Below are 21759 nucleotides of genomic sequence, written 5' to 3'. Positions count from 1 at the left end.
ATTTACAGTAATTTCCTATAAAAACGTATTACCAAAAAAGAATCGGATCAGAAATCTCTACAGCTACAAATAGAAAAACTTTGGGTAAAACAGTAAAATATTTCACATTTGATTTCAAATTTGATTTTAACTCAATAAAATGTTATCATGAAACGTCAATCATCACAAATTTCTTTCTGTTTGAAAAACACACTGTTCTAGTTTGCCAAGTCATGGCTTTGTCCACCCCATCGTGTCCAAGTCCACTCGGAATGTCCTTGTCCACTCCGTCATCTTCATGTTTGAGCGAAATAAAAAACTGTCATATATATTTAAAAAATATTTAAAATTCACTGAGGAGGCAAACTGCATTATTTGTTTTTTTTTGATGAAATATTTCTGCTGTTAGGTTTTCTTTAGAAAAGAGTGCAAAAAACACCTATTTTACAGTAGATTTCATAACTAAAAAAATAAGGGCCACAACATTTCTTTGAAAATGTGAAATATATCACCGAAATGCAATAGAAATATCCTTGATATGTTTCACATTTGTCATGGGCAGGGCGGACATACAGTTGCATGCAAATGTTTGAACGCCCCTGGTAAAATGATGTTTTGTTGCATTTTCTCAGAAAGTGTTGAATCTACAGAGAACTTAATTATTCCGTTTTATGCATTTTAATGCACAATTTCTATTCATTTGCTTTATGGGTTTTCTTCCTGAGTGTGTCGAGTTGAGCAAATAAAGAGTAATTGTACATTAAATTGTGCAGAATTGTTTTCTCTGTAGAGGATGTGTTAACTTAATGTCACTTAGAAAATCAACAAAACGTCATTTGCCCAGGAACTATTTTTCAGTTATTTTATAATCTGTTTGGAGAATAAATTATTTAAAGCTTTCTTCCTTTTAAACTCTACAATTTCTTGCATTCAGTCAGACTTTTAATTCAGTGATGATTTAAACTGAGAATTAAATGCTACAGTAATGTAAACAAAAGCTATTTAAAGGGCCCATACCTTGGAAAACACTGTTACACTTTCAACACAGACCGATAACTCCCCAGTCCATAAATGAAAGCTAAGATGCAAAACACAGCTTATTTTGAATGAACATTTCTTCATGATGTCACAGAAAAAAAAACATTTACATATATCAGCACATTCAGCCTACAACAGTTTAGCCCTGCCTATTCACGTTGAACTTATAAGGTGTATTTCAGGACAGACTGCTTTTTGAATGGGACATACAGGGAAGCCAATCAAAACATACTTACATATGTCAGTCTTAAAACCACAATAAAAAAAAAGTCTGTTTATTCTACATGATACAGAAAGGTTGGAAAATAGCTATGTAAAAATGAATAACTTTTTGGTACATAAAGCCATGGGAGGACCATAAGTGGACCATAAAAAAAAAGATCAAATACAATAAAAATGTATGACATGGGCCTTTTAATATGTTAATGGTGAATTTTCAATTTCACATGTCATTGAATTTATTTTTCCATGAAGCAGAAACATAATCAGTAGATCAGTCAACCATTCTAAAAAAAGTTGATAGATTAACCAGTTACAGAAATAATTAAGGTGAACCCATGCCCAGGCATTTGCATCAGTGCCGTTGGACTCAATCATTCTGCTCTACTTAATGCAACAAACAAAAACTTCTTTGGAACTCTGTGCTAACTGCAAGCTGTCAGTGTAAGAGGGAATATATTCTTAGTTAACTGGTTACTTAAATGTAATGAATGATCAAATGAATTAGATGAATATGGAAGATTTTTGTTTTGTGAGCTTCTTCATTTTACTGTTTGTAAGTGACTTGTGTTGCCCTTCAGTGAGTATGTGAACAGCCTAACTGGCTCATTGGAGAGATGATGGATGGTGTACCGCTGCGGTCGGTGAGAGGTGAGCTGAAGCAGACTGTGTCTCCAGGCCGCAGCACTGCTGGAGGCGCTGAGATGGCAGGAAGCACTGGCAGGGGCGTGTAGTCGCACAGAGCCGGGTTAGAGTGGTCTCCCTCAATCCCTAGAACAGTTAAACCAGGAGACACTGTCTGTACCAAGAATGAGTGGCTGTCTGTGTCTGCAGTCACTTGCACCAGGTCATCTCTGAGAAAGAGAGAGAGAGAGAGAGAGAGAGAGAGAGAGAGAGAGAGAGAGAGAGAGAGAGAGAGAAAGGGAGAGCATATTTAGAATTGGTGTGTACATTTAATGCCATGGTTTCACTGACACAGTTGTTCCGGCAGACAGTGGTAATGTGTTATGTTGCCATCTCTATAAACTTTACACAGTGAAACTTTCATGCAACTTTAGTTACTTTAAAACAACAGGTTTCATCATTTATTGGGCAGTTGAAAAGGAAGTGGAATTTGAACATGGAAAAGCCACTTGAATAGTCGAGAATAAGTGAGAATAAAAGAGAGCGTGCGGGCTAGCTAGCTGTCCAGAGCTGTAGGAAAATTATTCAGATTGAACCTACCATTAAAGTCAATGTGGCTGAATTTAGCGTGTGCTCCAGTATACAGTGGTTTTAAACCTCTTCAAACCCTACATCACTCCCCCGTTTACTGACAAAAGCTGACCAACTGTTTTCATTTGAAGACATTGGTCAAAAAGACAATGTTTCTGCTCTCCATCACCGCTCACTGCTGTTCAAACAAAGCCAGATCAGGGTTTCCAGTTCAGTGCAATTTACGCAAAAGTGCAAAAATAATAATAAATAAAATGTCTTTTCCTATAGCTAACAATTGTGTATCGTGAAAACTTCCAGAAGTATTGTGATGTTACATTATTGCCATATGCTCCAAATGAAAATATTCGACAGATGCAGCCCTACTATTTTTTAGCTGCATGCTTAATTTTTTGTACGCCTATCTAGCAGAACCAATTGCCTGTTGTGCTCTTATGCATGCAATTCAAAAACATTTCTTGAATGAGCAAATGAACTTAAATAATCAAGGTGCCTTTTTAATTAGGATCTGTTGTTTAGTGGAAATGAATTACAATCATTAACATTGCATTGGCTGAACAATAGTTCATTTAACAGTCAATCGGTTAATCATTTACATACCTGCTTCAAACCACATTAAGTAATCTCAAATAGATCTACTTATGTGGTTTCAGACACTGTATGGTCTCCTGTCTCTACAAAAAACTGGACAAGCGCACTGACGAAACTCATGTTTTAAGACGGCTTGAAAACACCAAACGTCATGGCTGATCAACTACATTTGGAGCAACTGTAAAATTGTGTAAATTAGATTTGTTTTTGTAAAACTAATCCTTTAATGGTGATAATAAGCATGTTTTTTGTTGTGTACCTGTTGGTGGTGATGTGCGTATGTGTGTTATGAGCATGGAAGCGCTGGCCCAGGTTGTCGTAGCACAGAGCAGTGATGCGGATCCTCCAGCCCAAAGGGAAGGCAGGCAAGGCTCCATCTCCGTCGCTGTGCAGAGATGACTCAGAGACCGCCCGCACAAACCACACTGCCGACACCTGAAGCACAGCAAGCAGCACCGTTCAGCCCAGTTCACACTTAACCAGCAAGATGAGACAATTTCAGAATGTTTTAAAAGCCACTTTCTAATTTCTAGTTTTAGAACATTGGATGGCAGCAGCAGGAGTTTTAACAAGTTGAGCATGTTCAGGTTTAGACCACAGTCTTAAGCTGATTATACACGACTTCAAACGACTGATTTTTCAGTTAGATTAATTTTATCTTCTCTTCATTCCTCAATGAACCTGAAGTGCTTGTAGGACAGGATGAATGAGGTATCATATACTTCCATAACAGCTACTTAAACACTGAGTGCGTTTACATTAGTTTTCATGAGTGAGTTTACATTTCTGCAGTTAAACGATTATTCAAATGGTCATGTAAACACCACACTCCAATCTAGAAATCCGATTAAGAAATCTGATAAAGAGAGCTGGATTTTAGCTCAGTAATCAGATTTCTCAGTGCATGTAAACTCTTACTCTGATTTCTATCGGATTTCTCAGTCTGCGCATGCACGAAAACAGACGATGGATGTCGCAAGATGGCAGCAAAACACTGTTGGGCCAACCAAACATGAAATAAAGGACTTAAGTATTCTTCCTCTTCTAGATGATGTTTGTTCATGTTTTCAGGTAAAGTGGCATGACGTTTAAAAAAAAAGCTGTGGTATGAATTTTGAGTTTTACATTATGTTTACGTCTTCTTCTGTGAGTTTATTGGCTGGTTGCAAAGCAGAAATACGTTTATTACCCGACTCATGTAGACCCGGAGTTTCCCATTATCTGATTACTCAAATGCATGTAAACGTGTTGATCGGATTACTGACAAAATCTGATTTTCTGCAGTTATTGGATTATTGAGTGCACTCAATCAATTCCAAAGGCATACACACAGACATACACAACATATTTAAAAGTTAAATACGTTGTAAAGATAGATAAAAAACATATAGCTATCGAAGAGAATGGTAGTGACAGGTGGAAAAACTGACATTATATAAAGTCTATAAAAATGCTACGGATCGCATTTACATGAATGGATTAATGTAACTCAAGTTGCACGCAACTAGTTGCATGTAAGTTCTGTGTTAAACCAGCCTAATGCTTGACAGTTACAGTTAAGTTGCATGCAAGAAGTTTGTATGCAGAAAATCTGATTGCTCCAATAATTACCTGAATAAGCAGACTATATAGAATATATCATATTGCTCTCACTCTAGAAAGTCATCTGCCAAGTTGTATTTATATTTGCATATCTGTTTAAACAACTGTTAGCATTAGCTGGCTAGTTAAGCCAGCTGGTTACAGAAACATTAGCTTCAAGCAACTCGTTTGTGTGTTGTCACGGCTCAGGAAACTGACCAAATGAAAAACTACCAACCTTGCATAAACTTATTCATGGAGGATCTCCTTTTCAGTCATCCAATAAACCACCTTTTGTTGTCCATTAATACAGGGAAATCGTTAATAATGTGATGCGTATCTGCATTTTTCATGAAACAGACGTTCGCGACTGTTGCAGCTGAGATTCGTGAGTTGCTGTATGCTTTACACTATGCAACTCAAATGTAATTTAGTTTCAAGTAAGTTTCTAACAATTAAACTTACATGTAAGTTTCACTGTGTAAAGCCAGCCTAAAGAGATGCTACAGAACAAGTTTCGAAAAGAGTATGTGACACAATTGACATGACAAATCACTGCGGTGCTAACTATCGTCATCAGTGTGGATGCTGGGTTTTAATGATAACGTTATTTAAAACTGCTGTCTACAACGTTCTAAAACTTCACTGTCTCATCTCCTCGGAAGAATTGGCACAGCTCACAAAGGCCAATAATACCAAACTCTTACACTTTTACCTTCACAGTGATTAAAAGCGTTTGGTTGATGCCACATTCTTCCATTGCAATGACCTCCAAAAGGGCAACTCCGGTATCAGGCCCCGCCCTCAGCACACCTTTGTCATCAATGGTAACAAGCCCCGCCCCTGACACGCACTGGCAGAGAGAATAGCGCACTGGGCAGATAGAGTCCCTGGAAAAATACAAAAAATATAAACTTTGAAAAATTTATTGGTAGGGCTAAACTTTTATATATACAAATTATTTCATATATAATAAATAAACTGATGCACCAAAGTATTGATTTGGGCCATATACACAAACATTTTTCTGACTGTCTCAATACTAGCAAAAACTCCTTTTCCACAGGTGATGACAGAATTTATATTACATGGAAATTCATACAGGCTTAAGCCCCGTTCAGACGGAATTAATTTTACATTGGGAAGTGGGTATTGTAATTTTTTGCCATCATTTCTCTGTGATTCTCTGTTCCATCCCAATGTACCATATCAGTCATTTTAATTGACCGTGCACCCTGGCCTCAGAAAAGATTCCGGCACCTTTTACTTTCCATAAAACAAGCAGCAGAAATAACCCAAGGTTATATTAACCCTGTGCAAATGACAAATCAGACAAAATCAGTAAAAATGCTATTATTTTCTATGGAAGTATGGAAACACTTGAAGCATTTACTTGTGTTCTCTGTGGCTAAAATCAATCTGATGTAACATGACTGTCCAATCTCACATGGACAACTTTAAATAGAAAGCATTACATCTAAGTGGTGCGGTTGACTGCTGTGAAATCCCAAGCTAATGGTGATGCTAATGATGCACTGCATTCACATAAGACTGCAAGACAGAAGGTTAAGGTCAATGGAATGACGGTTAAATTAAACGTTTTAGCAAGTTTACAGAACGCAAATTGAGAAGTCACACCCATCTCTGTTATTAATACTGAGATCGCTTATCCCGTGAGAACTGGTCATAAACATTACAGGTGTCCTGTGGTAAACTGGCATTACTCCACCTCCTCATGGAAAAACGAATCCTGTCCAAATAGTGTGTTTGAGTAACCTGGTCTTTCTACGTTTTGTTTTATCTTAGGGGAAAGCCACTGGAATCTTTACTGTCATTAGAGGGCACAGTCCATAAAAACATAACAATGGCTGACATTCGGACCGGACGAAAATCACAGAAAAACTCCAGCATTAATTGCGTTAATCCACCTCTCCGAGTAAAACTAATCTCATCCATATACTGCTTCTATTGATTCACTATTGCAGTCCTACTACCTTGAGATACTCACTTGTTGCTCTGCAAGATATACTGGGAGTGCGGAGACATGAGAATGGATGTGGACGTTCCAGCATTTAACTGCATCACCTCAAACACCTGAGAGTGAGTCAGAGAGAGAATAACTTGGGAACTGAATGCTGAATAACATGCATTACAGTGCACCAAACAACTGTGGCTCAATGGTTTGTTGGCTGTCACTGTTGGTTTGTTTATTTTGCATAATTACCAGTATCTGTATCTCATCAGTGAGTTGGTCTGAGAGTGAGGTGTTGGCGGAGTCTGTGTATGTGGGCTGCACACACACTTTGAGACTGGTCCTGCCTGCTGACCAAGCCTTCGCCAGCACTGAGAAACTGTGTGAGAGAGACGCACTGACACCTGCCTACAAAAAAAATTTTTAATAAAGACAGCATGACACACACAAACACTGAGTAGCCAACTAATTAAATACACCTACTTCTGCTCAAGTCAAAGACCAACCTTCATTTGTTTAATATCCAGTCAAAGAGGCCATTAGGTACAAGTTAATTATTATTCAGCATCAGGAAAAAAGCAAAAAAAACATTTATTTAACAAAAAAATACACAGAAGCCTCCATAAGTAAGTATATCAAAAGTTTCAGTGTGTCCACATTTTGCCTTTATTATAGTTTCCATTCTTTTCTGAAGACTTGATTTCAGTTTTTCAAAGACAAGAAATCTGCAGGGATATTTTTCCATACCTCCAAAGTTCAGTCTTAGAAGTTGGTTGCACTTTCTGCTTCTCATGATACAAGTATTCCCAAATACATTCAGTGATACTGAAATCTGGGCTCAGGGGTGGACAATCCATTGTTCTGAGAACACCAGCAGCTTCTTTGATTTGCAAATTTTCTTCTTTTCTTTCTCCATTTCTTTTCTTAGTAAGGGCTTCCTGACAGCTACACATTCCTTCAGTCTACTCACAGTGGAAGGATAGATGGAAATACCTGTGGATTTTTCAGATCTGATGCAAGAGTGAAGCTTAATTTTCTTTTATAAATTGTACTTTATGGCTTTTTTGACTGGAAATGTAATAAATGAAGGGTGGTTTCTTCTGCACAGTACCGCAGGTACAAAGTATGTGTATCTTATAAACTGGCAACTCAGTACAATATTAAAAGTAGGACTTTAACAAACAATTGACAATATCGATAACATGGATTAAAAAACGTTTTTTTTTTCTCCAGGTTTTAGCCTCCATTCCACACTATTTTCAGTATTTGAATGTGGATCAATAAAAACATTTATTTGAAAATGACATCATACACATTTATTGCCGTTTTCCATATGTGTTGAGAAGGTTTAGGTCTCTGCATCTGACACAGCTGCTGACTGGACTGTTAGTGTGTTGTCTGTAATATAATATTTCATTATATGATGTTATCGACCACACAGAAGCTTTTTAATTTATTTTTGATTGATCGTTGGAGGAGAAATCCCGAAAACCAGCTTGTATACGACTTAAATTGAATTAAATTGGTTGAATGAAACATTATTGCCAGACTTATTTCTGCAGGTTGTTGTTTCCCAACTAGCTGATTAATCGAAGTCAGCTAGTTGAGAAACATTAGGTGGTATAATGGACCACCTAATGGATCATGAAAATAGCCATTAGTTACAGCCCTACATACAAGCATAAATGCCTTTGGATTGTGTGTATGTGTGTGTGAGTGTGCGTGAGTGTATATATGTCTGAATATGCTGAATATGCACTTTACCTGTGTGTGTCGCGGCTGGATCTCCAGTACCCCCAGCTTGCCCAGACTCCAGATGAAGCTGAGTCCATCCTCCATGCTGCCCAGAGCCAGAGGATTCTGAGCACTGTCACTTCCCATCACATACACTGGCATCTGCAATCACAGCAAAACGTCACATCAGAGGAGAGCAAATAAACAGACAGAAAAAAAAGAGAGGCATAAAAAAATAGAAAGATATAAAGAAGCAGAGACAGACCAACCTCTGTTCCCACAGACATTTGCACCAGCGGAGCCTGGATTCTCACAGCAGTGAGGCTGAACACCTCGACCTCCACTTCATCCTGAGCCATACAGGAAATAAGTTAACATAACAAATGATAAGACAAGGGAGATATATATAAGCATAGTATAAAATTATTAACATTCTCTACAGACATAAAAATAAAGAAGCACATTCATTGCTGCATTGCATTTTTTATAACTGGGGTTGTACTTTATTCCAAAAAAAAATTACCAATCATTACTTTTCTGATAGACACAAATGAATAAATGATAAGTTTATCCTGGAAAGTAATAAATAAACAAGATATAAATTGTTTACAGAGTGTCCCAACATTACTCTTGAGCACTGTATAAGTCCCTGTATTAAATATCTCATCATCTTGTGAGTACTGAGTATTGTCTTACCTCAGGTGTATGACTCTAAACATTAAGATACATAAAATAGTGGAAAAAAGATTTTATGTTGACTTTTGACTGTAATTCCCCAGCTAATGACAATGTCAATGAGATTGTATGAGACTGTATTCTCTTTCTGAATGAATTTTGAATGAATTGAACTGAGTTCTGTTAAAGCAAACCTGACGGGGAACCAACTGCAAATGTCCTCTGTTCTTTTTGTGTTCACATTGTAAGTGAACTATAAAGAGGACTCCGTTTTCTTTTTGGTCCTTCGAGACCTCAGACCCCTTTCACACCACTCATGGTGTGCACGGTGCTCACAAAGTGGGCAGCGTTCTCTAATAAAACTGACCTTTCAGGTGGCAAAAGGAGCTACCAGATACGCCAGCAGCTGTCCTATTGGCCACGCTAAAAAGACCAGCAGAAGTGCATCACACAAAATTGGAAAAATGACCCTGTGTGTTTGCCGCGTTGGGCTCCATTTTTGGCTGTGCTCCTCACTGAGCTCCACCCGGCACAAAATTTGCATCTGCAATGAAACAGTGTTTTTGAAAGCGCAGCAGTAAATTTTCATTCATTCAGCGGTCAGTGTGAAAGCAGTTTAAAACTTTGCGTTGTGTGCGTGCCAACCATCGGCCTTTAATGCGGTAAAATCAGGCAGGCTCCTGCATCTTATCTCCTTCATATATCAGGGCTGTTGTCTTGTCGCAGATCAGGAGGAGGCTTTATCCTGAGTAGAACCTTATAAATGACAGACTGTGGCTGTGTGCATACGGTAAGCATTGAGGTCTTCACCATAAAGCAAAGCAAAAGCGGACTGGGGCTTTTTGTTTTCACAATGCACAAATCAATCGAACCACAAAACAACCTACAAATGAACTGGTCTCAGTTCGGTTCATTTTCGGGGCCGTTTCGAGGGGACTTTATTTGCTGTGTTCACATATTCACAGAAAACCATGACTCAGCGGTCTGAGTCCACTTCAGATACTAAAACAGCCCAAGTGTGAAAACGCCTAAAGCTGCTGTACAAGACTTCGACAGTAACAGTTCTATAACTACAGTTAAGACATATGTGTAGGCATATTCTTCAAAGGAGTACTCATGGTATAAGATATTTTGTTCAGATTCGTCAAAGGAACAAACAGAAATATCTTTATTATCTGACCTTAATGTATCTCTGTGAGAGAAAACGAGAGAGAGAAAGGGTGACATACCTGTGCAAAGGTAAGAAGTGCCCCTGTATCCTGTGTAACAGTCTGAAGAGCGCCTTTAAGCCTGACCACGCCCAAGGCCAAACCTCTCACCAGTCCTGTCTCTGTTACACTGGCGATGCGGCTGTCACTGACCGAGAACCCCACGCTGGACTGAGGATGGGGTCCACCCTCCCATTTCACCTGACCACGTGCAACAAATATAATGAGAATGAATCTACATGATTACTTTATTTCATTACAGGGTCATTACTATATACCATACTATGCAACTGCTTTAAGTCACCTGAAAAAAAATATACTGAAAGCTATTTATTTGGGCAGTAAGCACTTATTTGTATAGAAAAACACTATTATGAGAATAAATACAAATAAATACCATGATAACGTTAGCTCAACCATTTCCAAGTCGCTCTTCAAAAAAAGTCAGTTGAGCTAATCAATTGTACATTATTATCAAAAAAAAATTGTGCATTAACTTAATAAATTGTGCTATTAGTGGAATTGAACAAATCTTTAAAAGCCTTTAAAAAGCCAGTTGTTTATCCTCTGTGCTCCTTAGCTTCTCTCTGTTTGTCAGTCTTTTGGTATTTTGACCTGTTTTTGCCAGCTTTTTGACTTAGATTTTCTGGATTGGACTTTCTTTTGGTACTTTCGCCCTGGATTTCTGTCTGCTCTCTGAAGTTTGACCTTCCTGCCTGTTTTTGCTATTCTGCACTGTGTATTTGGTACTTTTGCAAGTAATGTTATTCATTCACTGCTTTCTGAACCCTGAATACAGCTTCCTCTCTGACTCTGCCTTTTGGACTGTGGTCTTCTGTGCTCTGTAATGAACATGCAAGTGGCTTCTTCCAATCCTGCTTTCCACTCGTGAGCATTCAAATGTAGTATCGCACGGCAGGATGCCTGGACACAGGAAACGTCAAGTGCATGCCTGAAGTCAAACTGCAAACAAACCACAGACCTACTCAAAAATAGCTTTACTGACGAAGCTGTCCAGCTGTGGTTTGGAACATGGATTTAATAGTGTGTATGGCAGGTCATGTTTTATGCCAACACTAAATACTAGGGGCCAGATTCATGAAAGCGTTTAAGAAAGAAAATCTTCTTAAATGTGTGTTTTTTTCTTAACTTTATTCGTAAGAAGATCTTTTTCAAATAACCTGTTAAGAACAGGTTTTCTTAACTCTTTTCTTAAGAATAATTCAAAGAACAAGTGGTATTCTTGGAAACATTATGTTCCTAAATGTTTTCTTAACCGTTTGAGAGCCTCTCACTTGTCCCAGGTTGTAAGAGTTGGCAAGACTTAATCTAAATCAAATACCAAACTTCCTTGCAGTAACCGAGGAAGAAAAACAAGGAAGAAAAATAAAAGAACATGGGCGAGAGAATGCTTGATGTACCAAGAGCTTATTTGTGAGCCCCGAGCAAATGCCGATTTGCCTTTGATCTGGGGTTTTTCTTGGTGATATCCAAAAATTGTTGGCGAGTGAAAAATTAGGGTTAAAATCTTGTAGGGCGAACTTGGCATTAGCTAACTAATTAAGTATCCTTATCAATCACTGACACAAAGGGTTTTCAACTATAACTTCCAGCACTCTGGCAATTTCTGTCCAAATTGTTTACTGGAAGGGTTATAAAGAGCCCTCCTTTTCTCCACTTCATGGATGATTTTCTCCTCTTCCATTTTGAGGTGGAACAGCAGAGGAATGTGATGTGTCAAAAATAGCTTGCAGCTGGTGTAGACAGCTTTATTGATTATTATGGCAGCATTTTGGTTTTGCTGTTGTCACTAAGACAACGTAGGACTATGATCACACTGCAGACAAAAGTTTTCATTTCTAATACAGACTTGTTTCAATGGGTGACAGTGTGGACAGAAAAACAACATACTGAATCTGACAGTTTCAATTCCGAAATTGGGCCTTTTGCATATGAAATCGGATACATATCTAACATGTAAATTCAAATTCATGCAATTCATGTGAATTCATTACAGCAACATTATTAAAATGCCTCTTCCCATCTCTGCGTAGCGTAAATAAGCACGGCACTGTCTAATGGGAGAAATCAAATGAACATCAGAGAGGTAAAGCAGGACTTCTCGGTTAGCCTGGCACCTTAGGCCAAAAAAAACAAGCCTGTCCCACGAGAGAAGAGCTGAGGGACATGCCTATTGGACAATCTCCAAGTTTGGATTCGTTATCTGACTAAATCAGAAAACCTGCTTTCTGAAATAACTCCCAGGTTTACTTTAAGTACTCTGTATCTGGTATGATTGTTTTTTGGCACCAGTTTGTTCCCTTTTGCTCATGTTCTTCTCCACAGCAAGCAAACCCCCTTACTCAGCAGCCATCTACAATCCAAAATACCATGCAGTACACGTTAGGACCAGAGTTGATGGTTTTGTTTACAGCTGTCTGACCAACATGGTGAAGAGGAAAATATGTCTTTGATTATTGATTTAAAATTAAGCTGCACGTCACACAAGTTTTTCCCAAATGCATAGGCTTAAACCAAGCACCCTCGAAGTCTCTTGCCCTATAGCTTTGCGTGTTGCTGACTTCGCCGAAGTGTGGACTTTGAGGAGGACTTAAGCTACTGAATCATATTGGCTTTGTTTTGCTTCGTTTGAAGTGTACTGCCCAGATATTTGTGTTTGCATGTACATATTGTGGTGGACGTAGTGTTTATGCCTGTGTGTTATAAAGATGTGCCCACCTGCCGCACACTACCCAATGCAAGAGCGAGTCTGCGTGGCTGCAGGCTGAACCGAGGGTAAACTTGCAAATGCTTGTGGGAGGAGCTTCTGACATTTCCAGTGCTGTCCACTGCTGACAGATGCAGACTGACCACGCCCACCACCTGGCCTGACACATGGAACCCGACAGAGTGCCTGTCCACCGGCCCCACCTCCCTGCACAACATGCAGCCAATCACCTGCCTGTTAATCACTCTGCATTATCATATACAGTACACAAAACAATAATTATTCACTACAGAATACTAGCTCTAAGATGAAGCTGCTCTAGTAGAGGCATCTCTGCAGTTTGCTTAAATGAGCTTTGCAATGCCAGTCGTCTTACAAGTTTATTGCACTATAAGAGATTCTGTAGAAGACCGTAGGTGGAAATATATGCTGCATGAAAATTGTATGATAAAGGTTCTCTAATGATCAGCTGATGTAAACCACATTCTTACTGTGTCATTCATTAGCTTCACTGACTTTTAGTTAATATGATTCGTGCTTCATCACATGCTGCTCTTCTGCTGGTGGCTTTTTTGGCATTACTCGTTACATTCCAGTTACAAATTCTGAGATTTCGGTTCAAAATTTGACACTGTCTGGTCATACTTGAGAGATGTTACATTAAAGCCCCAGGGAATTTACATCCGTGACTGCTTTCTTATTGGATTAATATTCAACAATATAAGTGCCTAAAACTGTTGCACTTTGAGAAAATTAGAATTAAAATGCTATTTATCTGGGCAGTGGGTACTTAGCTGCTCAGAAAAACACTAACACCAGAATAAATACAACAATGTTCCTCAAACTAGCTCACAAGATATCAAATGCAAATTAGGAAATTTATCAATTTAGAAAATTCTTGTTACTTTTTACTGTATTTATTTGCATCTGTTATAATAATATATGTTTTTTCTACAAGCAAATGCACACCTATTACCACAATAAATGGTTTTAAACAATGTGTTTAAGTACCTACGTCATCTGCACAGTACTTTATATGTACAAAGTAGGCCCTATAATTAAGTCTGCTATGTGTATGTGAACTACTAGAATTTCTTCCCTTCCAATGCATGCTGACTGGTCTTAATCTCACCAAACGCAAAGGTGGATGTTGCTTGTCCATCCCTCAGCTTTTATCAAAACTATAAGTTTCCCAATGAGTTCTCACCAAATTTGAGATGGACTGAACAGGAAAAAGTGTGGCGAAGTGAATATACTTCACCATTAGCATAGCAGTAACACAACAGTGTAAATCCCATAGAGAAGTGGTTGTCAAACCAGTCCTCAAGACCCCACATTTTTCCTCCAACCCACGTTTTTCCTCTATGTGTTGTACATTGGGTTGGAGGAAAAATGCGGATTGTATGGGGGACCCTGAGGACTGGTTTAAAAATCACTCCCATAAAGCTCCATACAGTGCTGGTTTTTAAGCAGCGTTTTCTTATTTTTCATTCAAACTTTGCTGGGTATTTAACTTAACTGTCAAGTTTGGAATTATACAAACACATTTTACAGTATATTTTCAGAGATTTTAAACTCTCTAAAAGCGCTTATTTCAACTCACAACTAGAGAATTTCTTCAATTCGCAAATTTGGTCTGCAACGCTAAAGATTTACCATCAGCACTGTAATTCAGTACAAGTCAGTGTTTCTGTCAGACATAGAGAATCTAGACTCACTCAACAGTGACAATGGAAGAAGAGGGAATGAGTTTTAGATGCATGAGCTTGAGAAAGTAATGGAGGAAAGGCTGCCTCTCAGAGTCCAGAACACGCACTCGCACCACAGCAGTACGGCCCACCTCAACCTGGAACAAACACACACACACACTCTGTTTAGATGCATGGATGCTAAACACTCTACACCAGTGGTCACCAACCCTGTTCCTGAAGATCTACCTTCCTGCAAGTCTAATTCCAACCACAATCTGCCCCACCTGTTTCAGCTAATTAATTCCGTCAGAACACCTTGATTGGCTGGATTAGATGCATCAGTGTTAGGTAAGGCAGGGTTAGATGTTAGAAGTTGGAAAGTATATTTCAAAGAGGAGCGTTAGTGATCACTGCTCCATACAGACTAATGTGGCATGATGTACAGAAAGTTCACTGCTTTTTCAGTACTTAGCACTAGTCTCTGCTTCAGATGCTCTGCCCACACAAAAACAGAGCATCTGATATCTATAGTAGGTTAACTGTCAGGATTATAGACACATCTGGGTGTTAGGGTTGACTTTTGCCCAATGACTCAGAGAGTCTCCACTGACTCCAGCAGCAGAAGTCAAGAGTTGAAGTCGACTCCAGAAAACCTGTTAAGCATTACTCATTAAGGGTACAATGGAATAAGCTGCGCTCTTCTGCCCTCATGCGTACAATTCAGAAACGGTCCTCAGGTTAAATGAAACGACGACTCTTCAAATGTCAATTGCTTATCAGAAGTTAATGTATTAACCAAAAGCATTGGTCGAACATTTATGTATTTGTGGGTTAGCGGTTAATTAGTTCATCATTAACATCCCGATTACTTACATAAGCAAATCCCACACTGGCATTTTATTCAGCCTAGAGGCAAATCACATTGTGTATGATGATATGACTTGGATGGAAATACACTTATTAGCATGTCTAACACTAATAGACGAAAAGTTTTACTGAGTAGTATGTAACTTCATAGAAATATTCAAGCATTTAAGCATTGCTGTATCACATATAATGTAACATGAAAGTTAAGATACACTAAATGGCCAAAAGTAAGTATGCAATCTCCACAGACAACTGGCAGTAGAATGGGTTGTACTGTAGAGCTCAGTGACTTTAAACATAGCACTGTCATTGGATGTCACCTTAGCTGCAAGTCAGTTTGGGAAATTTCTGCTCTGCTAGATCTGCCCAAGTCAACTGTAAGTGCTATTACTGTAAAATGGAAGTGGTAGACCACGCAAACTCGCAGAGCGGAGTCACCAAGTGCTGAAACATGTAGCCCGTAAAAATCGTCTATCCTCTGTGGTATTACTCACTACAGATTTCCAAACTGCATGAGCACAAGAACTGTGGGTCAGGATCTTTAAAAATTGGGTTTCCATGGCCAGGCAGCTGCACACAAGCCTAAGATCACTATTTGCAATAACAAGCGTAGGCTGAAGCGATGTAAAGCATGCCGCCACTGGACACTGGAGTAGTGTTTTCTTAAGTGATGAATCACGGTTCACTATCTGGCAGTCTGATGGATGAATCAGGGTTTGGCGGATGCCAGGACAACACTATCCAATGGAAAGCATAGTGCCCACAGTAAAGTTTGGAGGAGGAGGGATAATGGTCTAGGGTTGTTGTTCAGGGTTTGGGCCCTAATGTTGGCATTGGGTTAATGTTAATCCTATAGCACACAAAGGCATTTTAGACAATTCTATGTTTCCTACTTTGTGGCAAATGTTTGGGGAAGGTCCTTTTTCTGTTCCAGCCTGACTGTGCCCCTGTGCACAAAGCGAGGTACACAGAGACATGGTTTAAAGTCTGGTGTGGAGAAAATCTAGTGGCACTAGACTTATTTGGAGTGGTCCTTTGTAGATGATTATTAAACAGTAACTTTGTAGATTATTAGTAAACTCCTAACAGATTATCAGTAACACATCAACAACATATCAGTGAAGTAGCAGTTCTGTTGATACTTTACTTACATTAAGTAAATGTTTTGTTAATATGCTACTTCCATCGCGCAAAACCTAACCTTACCCAAAACCTAACACTAGCCCTGGCCCTAATCTTAACCTGAACCTCAACCCAAAACCTAACACTAAGACTGGCACCCATCCTAACTCTAACAGCACTGCTGTGTCTGATCCACTCAGACCAGCGCAACACACACTAACACACCACCACCACCACATCACTGTTACTGCAGTGCTAAAAATGATCCACCACCCAAATAGTACCTGCACTGTGAGGGTCCATGGGGGTCCTGACCACTGAAGAACAGGGTAAAAGGGGGCTAACAAAGTATGCAGAGAAACAGATGGACTACAGTCTGTAATTGTAGAGCTACATAGTGCACCTATATAGTAAGTGGAGCTGATAAAATGGATAATGAGCGTAGAAATAAGGAGGTGGTCATAATATCATGCCTGATGGGTGTACGTAAATATTAATTTAAGTAATATTTAAAGAGTTTTGAAAGAATTTGAGTATTTTTCTAAGTACAGACTAATGAAAAATGAACTGCCAGCAAGAGAAGAGTGAAAATGGCGTACTATGTCCATGAAGTCAATCTGAAAGTCTGAGATGTCAGAGACGGTGACATAGGCCACAGCAGGAGAAGTCAGGCAGAGGTCATGAACTAGGAGTGATGAAAAACCAGGACGAAGAGGGGATATCTGAGAAAGGCAGAGAGAAAAGCATTCTCCTTAAACTACTATTTCACTTTCACTGTATTATTCTCACCTTTAACTGTACTAGGTCTGCACAATATATTATTTTTTAAACATTATCATGATATCAGTCCTAATTAGTATCGTTTTCACATGAATTTGGATTACACAAATGAGCATCTAACCAATCTCTGAATGTTTTATTTAAGCATCCTGACCAATCTCAGACGTTCTTTGGATGTCTGCATCGATTAACCCCTTAAATCACCAGGCCTATTGCATACTAAGGCTTATTATTCAGTAACTATAGGGGTTCAATGTATACTGCTTGAACTATTCTTTGATCATAGAAGTGTGTAATGAAACTTCGGGCCCACCAGTGGGCTCTGGTCATTTAAGAAGTTAAAGCATTCAAATCCAACAAACAAAACAACAAGTAATAGTGCAGGACAGTTTAACCATTCTCTAACGTGTGTTTAATTCCCTTAGAGGTACAATTACAACTGTAGTATCGCAATGCTAGCACTTTGTGCATATTCTATACCATGTTATATTCCAGTGTACTCTACTATACTTGCAAAATGTATTGTACTACATTCTGACATGTACCATAGTACTCTCGCTGTACTGTACTGATCTGTACTATACTGTTCTTTTACCTGCACTCTACAATGTTATGCTCTAACCTGCAGTGAACTGCTCTGACCACACTCACTTGTACCACGTTGGTCTCTTCAACATAGGTGATGCTGGCCATGTCTTTGTCCTGTAAATGAACCAGGAAGTGTCCTGAGCCCTGCACCAGGGTCAAGCTCTCCTAATGACCAAGAGAACAGTGCAGTTAATAAACCCTGAGAACCCAGTCTTGGATGTACCAAAATTTGGGCTACCAAAAAGAGAAACGGCCAACAATTTCTTTTTACCAAAATTAAGTTAAATGGGTCTACAATGAAGCGCCAAAATCTATCTACAATCTTAACGCCTCACAATTAATTTGACTACTAATGAAAAGTAGAAAAAATAATTGCTGTTTTTTCCCATTGTTCTCCTGTGCTGATCAGTGCCAACATGTTTAAAAAGTCTGAGCAGCAGCAAAACAACAGTGAAAATGTTAGCTGTGAGGAACTACTTCATGGTTTCTATGAGAGACAGTGGCCAAGATTTTCCCCACTCCAGGTTTGATATCGCTTGAACACATGCCATCTTGCTGGACATCCAGGCCAACAGAAACACGAAGGAAAGTCCATTCTGGCATGCTGATGGCAGCTGTTGCCAAAGTTTTGGAAATGACAGAAACAAATTCTCATACAACAGAGCAAAAGATCACCAAAAAAACAAAAAATGACAGAATTCATTGCTGTGGATGACCAACCATTTGCATCAAGGATGCTAGATTTTGTAAGCATGTACATGTTGCCAACATACTATAATCATTTTAAAGTGTATTTTACATAAAACGTTTTTATTTACTGTCAGCTCAGTTTTGTCTTATTGAATTTATTCATAATAAAATTAGAACTTGGTAACAAAATTTACTAATAAAAACTTAAAAAGGTTTTTGCCTTAGTGTCCCTTTTCGACTAGGAATTTCCATTTTGGTGCATCATTAATGAGATAAAAAGAAAACAAAGAGAAGAGAGAGAGAAGAGGAAGCCATGCTCACAGTGACTTTGGGGTGATTGTAGAGTGTGACAGAGCGCGGGTCCCACTGAACATCTTCCACCAAGCGCAAATTCACAGAGACAGAGACTACTGTCCCCCATATCTGTAACACCTGAGAGAACTACATTAAAACAAACCAACACACACACACACACACACACACACACACACACACACACACAATAATAATAACTAAGCTGCATAAAAGCCTTAGGCTGATAGTTGATATTATCAAATAATCAGTTCCTGATAGACTCTCCACTACAGTTTAGCATATTGAGTAGATAAGTTACTTATATCCTGGAAAGACAGTCATTCACCATGTTTTGACTGAGTTCTCTTTTAATGTTCTTTCAACAACCTTGCAATCATCAGACTCATCCGCTTAGAGAAGGGGTCCAAATCACAACTAACATTACAAAATGTTCTTCCGCCTGCTGCATGCAATTACACACTTCCGCCAAAGCTTACACTGTGTAGTCTTAAGTGATTTAGAAGTTAGACCTGTTGGTTACTATATTACCATCAAGGAAAATGCAAGCTATAGGGTAAGACTGTGTAATGCTTACGTAGTACTTTGTAACTGTATTCGGATCACAATGATATTGTTTACAGTGATTATTCTGCAGACAAAAATCATTTATCTAAATGTACATAATAAGTTTACTAATCATTATTACAATATTAGAAATTGCAGTGCTGATATTGCCGAAGGCAGCAATGCGCGAATGAGTCCCCTAACCAACCACATTTTATTGTGTTTTTGGGCAGGGCAGTCCTTCTCTATATGACACAATTTTCATCCATATGCTTTTAGTATAGAGTAATTGCACTGTAGCAGCATAACCACAATATGTAGTTTTGTGTATATTATGCAGCCTTACTTTCAAAACATAGTATAGTAAATAGCACACAAACTATACCTACCTCAGAGGAACTGAGGGTTACAGTGACAGTTACTGTTCCTGTTTTGCCACTGGGTTGTAACACCTGGCGACCTGTTCATAGTGCATATTAACCAATCAGTGATCAAAGCTGTGCTATTAAAAACCAATCACATTTTAAAGCAGCAGTTCTCAAACTTTAAGTCCAAGCCCCCCTTTATGGACACTGCCACTATGCCAAAAGAATAATACCTGACTATTGCACCTACATGAGCTTGCGGGACATCCCATTTCAAAATCACGGCCATTAACATAGAGTTGCCCCCCTTTGCAGCTATAACAACCTCCACTCCTCTGGGAAGGCTTTCCACCAGATTTTGGAGTGTATCTGTGACGATTTGTGTTCATTCAGTCAAAAAAATAGCATTTGTGAGGTCAGGCACTGATGTGGGAAGGCCTGACTCGCAATCAACGTTTTAATTCATCCCATAGGTTTGTCCTACACTCCACTCCACTTCTATGACTCCACACCAAAACATGGTGGAGCCCGCTTTGTGCACAGGAGCACAGTCATGTTAGAACAGAAAAGGGCCTTCTCCAAACTGCTGCCAGAAAGTTGGAAGCACCTAATTGTCTAAAATGTCTTTTATGTTGTACCATTAACATTACTCTTCACTGTAACCAAAGGCCCAAACCCTGAAAAACAACCCTAGACCATTATCCCTCCTCCACCAAACTTTACTGTTGACACTATGCATTCCGATAGCTATCTTCCTCCTGGCAACCAAGCAGTTTTCTACTGCTCCAGAGTCCAGTGGCATCATACTTTACATCACTCCAACGCTTAGCTTTGCGCATAGTAATTCAAGGCTTGTGCGAAGCTGCACAGCCATGGAAACCCATTTCATGAAGCTCCAAATGCATAGTTCTTGTGCTCTTGTTGCTTCCAGAGGCACACAGGTGAGGATACAGAAGATATGCTTCACCACTTGGCGGCCCCACTCTGTGAGTTTAAATGGTTTACCGCTTCAGAACTGAGCTGTGGTTGCTCCTAGATGTTTCCATTTGACAGCAACAGCACTTACAGTTGACCAGAACAGAACTAACAGGGCAGAAATTTCACAAACTGACTGGTGGCAAAGGTGGCATCTGTGGAGGTTGCACAGCTATGGGCTTGAAACCACATAAGCATGTTTATTTGCAATTACTCAACAACTCTCAACTTGGTTTATGACAAGGGCGTGAAGATTTAGACATGCAGTTTGCACAATGCTAACCAGTGGCGTATAGATTTCGATTACTACTCGTTAACTACATTAGCCTCGTATAGGCCTGTGCCCAGTGATGGGTAACACAGTTCAGTCATTTATTCATTTTTTGTTTGTTTATTAATTTGTTTCATGCAAACCATAGCAAGACACTAGTATTCCAACAGGTGCACAAAAATGAACTTTGAAACTTGGGTTATATAATATACTACATTTATTGTATGTATCATGGACAAGATGTTCTAGAAACATGGCTGTTTAGCTGTGCTGATCGAGAGCTGCAGACAGATACCATGCCTGTACAAAAATAGGATATCCTTTGACCACAGCATCAGGTTTCAGACATCAGACAAAACAGCTTTGGGTTTCAAGAAAAACATGCCTCAGCTCTTGCACAATTTAAACCAAGCTAAGCAGCTACAGGCACTACGGCCTCAGACAGTAAAGTTCATGTGACATTCACTATTCTGTTCTTTCTTACAAGACCATTTACAGTTTTGTGACCAAATTAATGATCCCAATATACTACAACCCACAACTCATGTACTGAACAATGCGATTATTTTGTCTACCTGACAAAGACTAAACTTCAACTCAGATGCTATCACT

The 21759-nt window shown here is 39.1% G+C and overlaps 1 protein-coding gene across 1 annotated transcript in view; it reads right to left on the bottom strand.

Moving 5' to 3' along the window:
- The window catches only part of LOC118814597 (nuclear pore membrane glycoprotein 210-like), a 58914-nt gene that overhangs the window by 5363 nt on the left and 31792 nt on the right, over nucleotides 1-21759 (bottom strand). The window contains exons 19-32 of the mRNA XM_036580292.1: nucleotides 19926-19996; nucleotides 19000-19101; nucleotides 18052-18153; nucleotides 17220-17342; nucleotides 14659-14786; nucleotides 12952-13147; nucleotides 10234-10413; nucleotides 8599-8679; nucleotides 8360-8491; nucleotides 6848-7003; nucleotides 6632-6717; nucleotides 5339-5513; nucleotides 3302-3477; nucleotides 1870-2090 (exon numbers count right to left, since the gene is read on the bottom strand). Coding sequence (XP_036436185.1) covers nucleotides 1870-2090; nucleotides 3302-3477; nucleotides 5339-5513; nucleotides 6632-6717; nucleotides 6848-7003; nucleotides 8360-8491; nucleotides 8599-8679; nucleotides 10234-10413; nucleotides 12952-13147; nucleotides 14659-14786; nucleotides 17220-17342; nucleotides 18052-18153; nucleotides 19000-19101; nucleotides 19926-19996 — 1929 coding nt within the window. The remainder of the gene's footprint in view (nucleotides 1-1869; nucleotides 2091-3301; nucleotides 3478-5338; nucleotides 5514-6631; nucleotides 6718-6847; nucleotides 7004-8359; nucleotides 8492-8598; nucleotides 8680-10233; nucleotides 10414-12951; nucleotides 13148-14658; nucleotides 14787-17219; nucleotides 17343-18051; nucleotides 18154-18999; nucleotides 19102-19925; nucleotides 19997-21759) is intronic.

This window comes from Colossoma macropomum, unplaced genomic scaffold (genome assembly GCF_904425465.1).
Source record: "Colossoma macropomum unplaced genomic scaffold, Colossoma_macropomum, whole genome shotgun sequence".
Lineage (NCBI taxonomy): Eukaryota > Metazoa > Chordata > Actinopteri > Characiformes > Serrasalmidae > Colossoma > Colossoma macropomum.
This window is presented reverse-complemented; position numbering and strand designations above follow the sequence as displayed.